Here is an 11,253-nt window from a genome sequence, read left to right as displayed (position 1 = left end):
CATTTTTATATTTAGCTTAATTAAAGTCCTTATGAGTCAAGAACAAAACAAAGTGGCGGGAAGCGGGGAGCTGGAGAGATGGCTCAGCAGTTAAGAGCACTGGCCATTTTTCCAGAGGACCTGGGTTCAATTCCCAACACCCACATGGTAGCTCACAATTGTCTGTAACTCTAGTTCCAGGGGATCCAACACCCTCACACAGACCTACATGCAGGCAAAACACTAATGCACATGACATAAAAATAAATAAAGAGGGGTTGGAGATTTAGCTCAGTGGTAGAGTGCTTGCCTAGCAAACGCAAGGCCCTGGGTTCGGTCCTCAGCTCCAGGAAAAATGAATGAATGAATGAATGAATGAATGTTAAAAAGCAGCAACAGCAGCAGAAAACAAAGTCAGTTTGTCTTTTCCTACTGTTGCTCCTCACAGATGATACATACAGTAAAGTTACAGTTTTTAACTTCCCATAGCTTTTATGAGGAGTTCCTTTCTGCAAACTGTTTCCTGTTAGAAATCTTTTCCCAGCACTTAGGAGGCAGAGAGGCATGAGGATCCGTTCCAGGACAGCCTAGTCTACAGAGGGAGTTCCTGGACAGCCAGGGCTTCAGAGAAACCCTGCCTTGAGAAACTAAACAACAAAAATAAAATTCTTTTAAAATTGTAAGGAAAAAAATTAGTGTGGGTGTCAGGTGATGATGTGTAATTCTTTTTCTTGTTAGCTGAACTGTCAGAGAACAGTCAAAGCCTTCCATTATTTTTATCACTTTTTGTGCTTTGAGATATAAAATCCAGACAATGACTTCTCAGTCTCAAGTTTCTAATAGACCTCTTACCCAGTGCTGGTATTTGGGGCACTGGAGTGTTTTGTTTTCATGAGCACTGGTAACAGCATAGAAAGGAAAACTGCAGTCTTCCGGTTGCTCCTTAGCCTGATCCTAGTTACTCATTAGCTTGGCATGGTCTCCAAACAAAGCTTCCAGGCCTTCGTTGGCTGTCTTCTGTCTTTTTATTAAGAGATTTCATTCCTTATAGCTATTGGAAGGGTACTCAGAGTCTGCTAAGTAACGTGCTGGATCTTGAACCAAATTAGGACATCAACAAGATGTTTAGGGCTCTGATGTCATTAATGTTCTCCCTCTCCCTCTCTCTCTCTGCATACCTTTTAATTTATCTGTTCAAGTGGAAGCAGAGCTAGAGGGAAGTAGTGAAAGTTCAATCCACCAAAGGAGAATAGATAGATCCTGAGAGAAAACACTCATAAATGGGGCTGGGGATTTTCATCAAAGGGAGAGAAAGGGCTTGCCTTTTTTCCTTGGCATTTCTTTGCTAGAGCATATACTTAGTTCTTTTATTTCTTTAATTTTTTCTTTTAATTACAAAGAATCCATAGCAATTCTTAACTAGGCATGCTCACCAGAAACGCCTTTTCAGTTACATAAGCTTATAATCCAGCTCTAGAGGTATGGATGCAGTAGACCTGGGGCCCAGCCACAAGCGTTATCTGTCTGCCTTTCTTTTTAATTGAGTCTGCAATACAAGTACATCTAGGGCCTGCAGCCCCTAGCAGCTGTACCAGAGGCCAGAGCGGCCCTAGGGACCCCAGGGAAGACACTGCCCACCACCTGCTAAACCCCTTTAAGCCTGTCCGACAACCCTAGACTGCATACCCCTGGGCCCCATATCTAGGCCTTATTTATTTTTTTAAATAGCACACTGCTGAGGAATCATTGGCCTATTGCAGTTTATTCTGGCACTGTGATCTCACCTTCTGTCTTTCTCCTGGCATTTCTTTTATTCTGCATTTCCATGTCAATAGATAACTGAAGAGTGTGTCTTTGTCCTTCTGTCTGTCTTTTTAGCTGCTGATGTGTGGGACTGGAGACATCAGTGTAGCTGACTTCAAAGCCCATGCAGTGGTGGTTGATGGCTCCTGGCATTTCAGAGAAAAGGTAATGGGCTAAACTTTCTACAGTTGGATTGGTATCATCTTGTGGGGAAAGGTTTTAGAAGAAAAAACTAGAGGAGTCAAAGAAGTTGACATGTTCCCCACAAAGGAGACCCGTGTGGGGAAAACAGGTGGTTGGTTACCCGGCTGAAAGGAGCTGGGGTCCTAGACTGTTAGATTGACTGCCACTGGGGTAGTCGATGGGAAATGCAAGCAAACAGAGCCAGGCAGTCAATCGGTGATTGCTCATCTGACCCTGTGACAATGGCCTACCCAGAGTATCCTGTTCCTCCCGTAAGGATCAAATCCTCAGGATCAAAGGCTGCACACTGTGTGTGACTATACCCTTGTATCTCCTGCCAGGTCATGAGGTGGTTTTGGACCGTGGTTTCCAGTCTGACCCAGGAGGAACTGGCTCGACTCCTTCAGTTCACAACAGGCTCCTCTCAGCTTCCGCCTGGAGGCTTTGCTGCCCTCTGTCCCTCATTTCAGATTATCGCTGCTCCGACCCACAGCACTCTTCCTACTGCACACACATGGTAGGTGTCTGGCTGCCCAAAGCATCCCTGGTGGGAGAGTCTCTTTCTAGCCCTCGCTCATGTTTCTTGTCATGTGAATTAATCATCTTCCTCCTGGTTTTTCCAGTTTTAACCAACTGTGCCTCCCTACATATGACTCCTATGAAGAGGTGCACAGGATGCTGCAGCTGGCCATCAGCGAGGGGTGTGAGGGCTTTGGCATGCTCTGACCGCTCCTCTGTCACCTGCTTGGCGCTCATACTCTCCAGAGCATCTGGACACATGTTACCAAGCATAACCACTGACCTTAACACACATACCCATTAGCCAGGACAGACTGCATGCTCCCTCGTGTCTGGAGTATTCTGTCATCTACAAGCACTGTTCTTACCTCACCCACTCTGTGTCCACATTTACCACAGACCATTTGGGCACGTTGATACCTATCGGAACGCCACTCAGTCATGAGAAAAGGACCATGCTGCTGTCATTTCATTGGGTCCTTTGAAGATCTCTGTAGCTGGATCTGCCTCAGTGGCTGGGAGATGACGTGGAGGACTCAGTTCTGTTGGAAAGCTGGCATGCCGAGACCCTGGAGCAATGCCTTGTTCCAGCACCCTCTGCTCTTTGGAAATACCCTTCTTGACCTCACTACTTGACCAGACTGGTACATGATCCCTTCTCCTGGACAACCCATCACCTCTTCTCATCAGTAACCAGAAGCACAGATAGAAAGTGGCAGGCACGGGCCATAGCGCTGATGGGGACTGATAGTACTACGCATCTCTGGTGACAACTGGAGAAGACACTCCTTGGGGGCATTTTTGAAGATGATCATCACTCCATAAAGACTGTGCTAAGCTTTCTCCTGAGCCTGAGCTGGAGAGAAGAATGTAAAGGACGGCTGTGCTGTGGCCTCCAGTGCTGGCCGCGCTTCTCTCGGGGAAGGGCCGTGCCCGGCCATGTGGACGGCTTGAAGACTACTGATGCTTTTCTCTGAGCTTGCTGTTTGCACTGAAGGATGGCGTGGCATGGCCACTGATCTCCAGTTTATGTGGTCTCTTAAGAGCTGTCTTTAACACTCCGCTGGAAGAATTTTGGGAGCAAAGGACCGGGACAGTAAACATAGCTTGCCAATTCTTTGGTGGTGGCCTCTGGTAGCACTGAGGCAGAAGAACTGTCATCACATCCTGGGTCAGGCCACGGGGTAGACATGGTAGCGATCCAGCAGCAGTCAATACCTAGCAATCCCAGGTACTTGGTTTCTTCAGTTTCAGGAAGGGGAATCAGGAGGGAGGAAGCTATATTGGGTTCACCGTTACGTGTGATCGAAGAGAACTTGTCAGTCTCTTGGAAGATGATAACATCTCTTTTCATTAGTGTTTGAATGAAAACAACATAAGGCTCAAGATCACATGGACTTCCCAGTTTCTGTCTTTAATAAGGCTTTGCTACAAGCTCCCGTTTCTGAGGGGGTGCTCAGTCAGAATATATTACAAGCCATCTTTATTGCCAAAACCAGCAGGTACACAGAATCCTGAGGCAAGGCAGTTCTTACATCTTGGCCTCCCGGAAGTATGTCTGAGCCCTCGTGTTCCGGGGGTCATGAGAAACAAGCCCTCCTGAGCTGCTGGAATCCGTTCCTACCTGACCTCCTTTGCAGTCATTATTTGTTCTTTGTTGGCGTGGGCGCTGACCTCACTTCTTGGGGTTTAGGACCTGGCATCAGGGCCTCTACACCCCAGGATCCTCCATGCCACATGGTCACTGCTCTCCTCAGGGACCAGGACAAGGTGCTGCTGCTTGTCCACACTTTCCCCATGGAACGTGTCCAAGCTAGTTTAGCCATCCCCCTGCTGCCTCTCAGGCCTCCGGGGGTGGGGGGTGGGGGGGTAGGTGGGGCTTCCAACTCGGGTACATGGGCTGGCTCGGCTGTTTGGGGCAATTGTTCCTGTCCTGGATTCTGTAATCCTGGCTCCAGCACCCCTCTAGAGAATCCCAGGGGGTTGAGTTTATGTTCTTGGCCAGACCTATCATTTTAGGCTCTAGTTACAGCACTTTTTCAGTCTCCTAGGCACTGGCAGCCCAGCTGGAGCAGCTATCCCAGGGTGGCCTTTAGGCACCAGCGTCTCTAACAACAACAAACCCTTTAGTGCTGTGTGGTTCTCGACTCCAGTGTGTGCTCCCTGACTATTCAGAAGCAGTTGTGCTTTCTTTTGCGGTTTCTTTTTCTTTCTTTTTTTTCTTTCTAATACTGCTTTGGCACTAGCCGGTGTGGGGAAGACACACAGAATGTTGGAGAGATCAAAAAAGATGTGTTATTTCTTGGGCAATTTTCTATCCCTAGTCCTTATTTAGCCAGTTCTGCTGTTAGTGCTCTGGGACATAGGCACTCGGGAAGCTAGCTGAGCCCCTGGCTTTCGGCTTTTCAGTGTCCTTAAAGGAGACGAGTCATGAAATGAAAACCAAGAGGAGTGTGGGTGTGGTTCTAGAAAGCTGGCAGAGACCGAACTCTGCTGCGCATTGTCAGGCCCGGTCTGGACGTCTGCAGTTGGAGATGTAAATATTTTGTACAATAAATAAAACACCTACAGGAAGTGAGCACTGAGTGGCTGTTTGAGTGGGGGTGGGGAGCAGAACATAAATGGAAGATGGGGAGGAAAATGTTAAGACGCTTCTCTGTGTTACCGGCAACTCCCTGGAAGCGGGGGCCAGTCTGCTGTGCAGAGAGTGTGCACTTGGAACCCTGGCTATAGATGGCAACCCAGTGGGAAAGGGCTTATGCTCAGGGCCTGAGGAGAACGCTACTTTGATACGAGCAAAGGAAGTCTATTATAACCTTTAAACATTAATTTCTTGTTTTCTGTATCAGAAAGTCAGTAGTTAAAAGAGGGGGCTAGGCCGGGCGACGGTGGCACATGATTTTAATCCCTGCACTCGAGAGGCAGAGCCAGGCAGATTTCTGTAAGTTCAAGGTCAGCCTGCTCTACAGATTGAGATCCAGGACAGGCACCAAAGCTACACAGAGAAACCCTGTCTTGAAAAAAGAAAAGGGGAGGCGGGGCTGGGTAAAGAGATGGCTCAGTGGTTAGGGATGCTTGCTGCTCTTACAGAGGCCCTGGCTTTGGTTCCTGGCGCCTATGCTGGGCAGCTTATAACCACCTGTAGCTCCAGTTCCTGGGGATCCAGAGACCCAGGATGTCTGCAGGCATCTGCACAAACATGGTGCACAGGCACACACATTTAAAAAATAATCTTAACAGTTAAAGCAAGGTGGATGTGGTAGTTCATGCCTGTAGTCCCAGCTACTTGGGTGGCTGGGCTAGGAGGATCACTTGAGCCCAGGAGTTTTGAGAACAGCCTGAGGAACCCAGTGAGACCTTGCCTCATAAAACAAAAAACCCGTTCTGTGTCAAACAACAAAGCCCCAAACAAAGTAGTACAAGAGGAAGTATACAGGGCTAAGTCACCCACCCTCCAGAGGAGAACACTGTTAACACTGACAGCCTTCTGATTTTCATAGAATTACGTATGTAGCTGCCACCATCCTCCTTGTGCTCTTCATTACGTCTTCACAGCTGGTGTAAAGACTCCTTTGAGACCATCTTGGTCCCATAAGAATCTAGCCCAGACTCCTGGTGCCGAGCCTGACTAATCATACGTTCTGAGATCGCTACGTTGGATGCTCCTTGGCATTTATGACCTGTTTGTGGCCTGATCTGATGTGACTGTAACTCTCTGTGACAGTCAGTGGGACATTATCAAGTAGCATATAAGTGTGGTATTAATGACTCAGCAGTTGGTTATCCCCAAACGTGTCGACTTTGCTGGTATTTCTGACTCGGTAACCTTTTTTTTTTTTTTTTTTTTTAAATTTGAGACAGGCTGTCCTAGAATTCACAGGTTCTCCTGCCTCTCCCTCCTGAATGCTAGGAATAAAGGTGTGTGCCACTATGCTTGGCTCCAGAACTCTGTTTGAGCATGGGTATGTTTCCTTTCGGAACCCAAACTTGGCATTTTGGGTTTGTCTCCTGAAGATTAGTTTAGACAGAGAACCCAGACATCAGCCCACCAGGGCTTCCTGCCTGCCTCACACTTACTTGGTACTGGGTGGGACAGATGAACACTTTATACCTTGGTTTACCTATTAGTCACTGTGATCTGGGTTGATGAAGAGAAGGCCCTACTCCAGGGTGGAGAGATTTTAAGAGGTGCAAGCGAGTGGTAGTCATGGCTTTAAAAACTGCATGGAGAAACTTTTGTAGAACTGTGAGCTAGTAATGTGGGAGAAGAGGCTGCCAAATTGCAAATGAGTCCTGCCTAAAGAACACGAGACACCCCTGAGGATGTAACCGAGGGGTGGGGCGGGTCCTAAAATTATTTTTATCTCCACATTGGTGGAAAATCCTTAGTCACGTGCAAATGGGATGATTACGGTGAGGTCAGACACAGTACTCTGTTTATCTCTGGCGACTGTCTGCAGAGAAAGACTCATTTGAATAAATCTCCTGTCTATACTTTATATGAAACAGCACCCGTTGGTAAAGGCCACATTCCTGGAGCACGCTTCACTGAAAAGCATACAATTTCAAGAGTACCAGAATAAGGGAGACACCCCCTTCCCTGACACACCAGCAGCACCACGAATCTACTGAAGCTGTAAGCACAGTCGGTCTTTGTGAGAGGTGCCTGACCTTTAGGCTGGCGACATCATCTTCACCTGCATTGTTGGTTTGTCTGAGGTGGAGTCTGAAGCTTTCTCTGCTTTACAGGCCCAGTGTTCCCTCTCTCCAGAACTCCCCCTCAGAGAAAGATGCCAAGACATTCCTCTGCGCATTAGCAGAGTCAGGGACATCAGGATTTGCAAGCCAGCTGGAAAAGGTTGATGGCTCTTAGGCTATTTTGAAGGCAAAATGTTGTGTTATTGTGTAAAGAGTACGTGCCATCATTTTTGGGTCTCCAGAGTCCTAGGCTGAGTTATCTCAAGTGGCCGTTTAACTTCTGTTAAAGACTCTCCACTTCGAATCCGGTGTCTCCCATCGCCGGGTTCGTGGTCCCCCTTCCCCTCTAGTTCTGTGCAGATCTGTATCTCAGCCAACATTTCTTTGTAGATGGGACACTACAGAGAGCTTGAGACACTGGGTAGGATGTGGCCCATGCCTGTGAGAACCTCCCAGATTTGTGTCCTTTCCCTGAGGCGCAGGTACACACACTCGGGGCCACATGTCTCCAGGTTTCACATTCTGCTTTATTTCCACAGGGCTGGGGGCTGCTGCTCTATATGTTTGGAGGCTACCTCATACAGTAACAGCTACACGTGAACTGTCTAGCTCCTTTAACAAAGGCAAATGACTCTCCCTACTGACTTTCAGAGAAGAAAGTACTCTGGTAAAGATGGGCTCAAACAGACCCAAGGGGCAAGTTCTCCCTGTACCATAAGTAGTCTGTGGCCTCACAGATCCTGCACCGGGCTGGGAAAGGGAACTCCATGATCTTAGGGCCAGTTCTCTCTTAACCTGCTCTCCCAGTCAGAAGACCTGGGTATTGACTTTGGCAGCAGGGAACTGGCCAGTTGCCTGCAGCTCAGTGAATGAAATCAAAATCTTGCATGAATGGGGAAAGGGAGTATTTTCAACATTAATAGCAATCAAACAGATTTGTGCTCGCTTAGAATAATTGGGATGGCAGAGGAAAGACAGAGCCATTTCCAATGAGCCCCAAAGCATGAAGAAGTGAATCAACACTACAAAGAGCCATGACATTGGTTTGTGGCCACCATGGGTGGAAACATTGAACTTCACTCCAATTTTCCCTTAGTGTTAGTCAAACCCAGGAGACAATTCCCTGCTGTGTGCTGTGATCAATCTTGTTCCTCTCTGGGGGCTGGGCAGAGCTCATGGTTGATTTCCTCAATAGCTAGACGGCTGCTTGTTTGAACTCTGACTTAAGAATACCAGCCCCCTGTGCTCCCTGTCCTAAAAAGGATTTCTTCTAAGCCTTGTTCATGATAGTACCAATGTGTTTCCTCAGTTCTAGCAATGGATTTGAAACTGTGTTCTGTAGAGGGTACTCTGTCTTGCTCAAGGTGACGGACATATTGGATGAATCTAGGAAGGCTCGTGTGCCACTCTGGGGACATTGTGGGAGGGGTCGGGTAGCAGCCATCTATCTGCAGACTCTGCAGTGGTTCTCATCTATTCCTGCTCCAGAACCTTGAAAATTCTATTGTCTTGGCATCTCAGTTAAGTCTTCTCACACGAGGAACAAGCACAAATCTCTCTTGTCAGAGCACATCTTAAGTTTTGGTTTAAAAAATGTCACTGTGGATTAGCTCTAGGGAGAAAAAAGGAAGCAGAACTCCAGCCCTGACTTTTGAGGTGAGGCTGGGCTCAGGGGCTTGGTGGAGTGAGAACAGGGGGCCAAGATAGTGGTTGGCACAAGGACATGGAGAACTCTGGAGGCGGAGCCAGAGCCTCTGAGGACTGAGGCCCAGGAAAGCCTGGCACAGGGAATAGCTGGGTATTTAACCAGGAACACTCACTCATTTTCCCTCAGCCTTGGCAGTAGGTCAGAGCAAGCAGTTCTAGAAGGGTCCACATCCTTCCTATTGCCCCACCCCGACTTCACTCATCCCAAACATCTGCTTCAAATTCGAGCCCTGGCCTCCCTGCCCGATTGCATACTACTAAACCATGAGGGGTGAGGAGGGTGAAGGCGTGTCCGCAGGTGTTGGGTAAGGGAGAAGAGAAGGAAGGTTCTGGGTGAATGGAGCTGCCCTGAGTTCTCTTTCAGATGGTAGAGCGGAATTGGAAGTTTGTGTGGGGGGGTTGTTTTGTTTTTGTTTTGTTTTGATGCACCTATGCCTCCAGAATCTAGCCAGTAACTTGTTTCACTTTTGGGTAAAGGGAGTGACGTGGGGGAAGGGATCGGGGCTAGCTGGGGAAGACTGGGCCGTGGCAGGAACTAGTTTTCAAAGGCATCTCAGCCAGTCCAGTGGGAGGCAGCTGAGGTGGTTAATGCCCACAACAAGCAGTGAGGTGCTAATGGGGCATTAAACACCTCTGCCTGGCTAGCTTACAAGCTTAAACAGCACAAGGGAGTCGCCGCAGTGAGACTAGCCTGCAGCTGGGTGTCCAGGAGGGAAGCAGCCAGAGGAGCTGTCCATCATAGCATCCTTAAAGGTTTCCCGAGGCAGTAGCTCTAAGTTTCTCCACCACTTGCCCCAATTCTCAATCCATTGCTAAGTAACAGAAGATAACCTAAAGGAATCATTTCAGAACTGGTGTAATAATAGGTGACATTTAATGTGTGTTTATTCCACACAGACCCTGTTCTTAACATTTGACCTGTATTAACTCTGTTCATCTTCACAATGTTTATGAGCTGTGTTTAGTAATTTCCGTTTTACAGGAGACCGAGGCATGAAGGGAGTAATCTGACCAAGGTTACATGCCTATTAGATGAATCTTGGTGTCAGCTTGGTTCCAACACCTCACCTCATACAAGCTCATATGAGGTGGCTTGGGGGCGGAGAGCCAAGTCCAGAGGATCCCTGCAAGGGAGCGGCCAGAGTGCTTGTTGTTCACCCTCCAAGCAAGGCGGCAGACTGTGTGGGCCTCTGATTCCTGCGTCCCTAGAGGGAGCCAACCTGGTAGGCATGTCCCTAGCCAATCCTGCCACCCTGCATCCCTGAGACAGCTACTGCCCATTCATGGCAGTACTTGCCCGTTCTACTGCTCCTTCCAGGGCATCAGGTATCCCTCCATCCTTCAATCCCTGAATGTGTGTGGAAGAGCCTTAGACCAGTGTCCAGCTCCAGGCCCTTGTGAGAAAGGAAGAAAAGCAAAAGGCCAAGGGCTGGCCAAGCTGTGGGCTGCGGCTTCAAAGCTAAGGGGAGAAGCCAAGTCCATCATTTGGCTGGAAATGTGGGCGCCTCCACGACATACCAGCTCACCCTGGCAATCCTCTCCCCGTCTCACCGAGAACAAACCATGTGGGCAATGACAGGCCACAGGCCTTTCCCAGTTGTCTTAGAACTGTGCCAGAGCCGTTTTTTTATGTTCAAGCAGACTCTTTCCACTAAGAGACAAGATGTGCCAGAGAGTGCTCTGGGAGGCCTCTCTATGGTAAGACTCTCAACCCAAAAGGGATGGGGTAGGCATTATATTTGTATCAGTACTTGTGTGGGTGGTGCACACGTGTGTGCATGTGGAGGTCAGAGGTCCACATCAGCTCTCTTCTTCCACTGCTCTCCATCTGATTTTTGAGACAAGGTATCTCATTGGACCTGGAGATCAGCATTTTGGCTAGACGGGCTGACCAGTGAGGTCAAGATCTGTCCCCTTCTCTCCAGCAGTGGAATTATAGACAGACACTGGTAGATTCAACTTTCTGTGGAAGGCAGGAATCCACATTCAGTCCTTATTCTCAAGCAGCAAGCACTCTGCCTGCTGAGCTGTCTCCCCAGATGGCTGTATTACCTTTTGTGGTGTTAAGGATCAAACCCAGAGTCTTGAAATTCCCAGCAAATGTTCCACTAGTGAGTTACACTGTGGCCCCTGTCCTCTTTAAAAAAATTGCTTACAGTGGTAAGCCAATACCCACAGCTTTCTTAGACTGTGTTGAATTTTAATTGAGGATAAGGAACCACTATTACATGGATGGCTTAGTCTCTCACTTACCTAGAAAAGAGTGACTCTAACATGTACTACAATGTACAGCGCAGAGGAAGCTTGAAATGCAAATGAAGTAATGGTGGTGAGAAACGTTCCGGAACCGGAAAAAGCGTCTCT

General features: G+C 48.1%; 1 protein-coding gene across 2 annotated transcripts in view; it reads left to right on the top strand.

Moving 5' to 3' along the window:
* Positions 1-5,062, top strand: part of Arel1 (apoptosis resistant E3 ubiquitin protein ligase 1) — a 32,176-nt gene extending 27,114 nt beyond the window's left edge. For both annotated transcript variants that reach the window (XM_036205985.1, XM_036205984.1), the window contains exons 17-19: positions 1,858-1,947; positions 2,307-2,482; positions 2,589-5,062. In XM_036205985.1, the coding sequence (XP_036061878.1) occupies positions 1,858-1,947; positions 2,307-2,482; positions 2,589-2,691 (369 nt within the window). In that variant the 3' untranslated portion in view covers positions 2,692-5,062. The remainder of the gene's footprint in view (positions 1-1,857; positions 1,948-2,306; positions 2,483-2,588) is intronic.
* The last annotated feature ends 6,191 nt before the right edge of the window (positions 5,063-11,253 follow it).

Source organism: Onychomys torridus, chromosome 14 (assembly GCF_903995425.1).
Source record: "Onychomys torridus chromosome 14, mOncTor1.1, whole genome shotgun sequence".
Lineage (NCBI taxonomy): Eukaryota > Metazoa > Chordata > Mammalia > Rodentia > Cricetidae > Onychomys > Onychomys torridus.
Note: the sequence above shows the minus strand (reverse complement) of the source record. Positions and strands in the feature narration are given on the sequence as shown.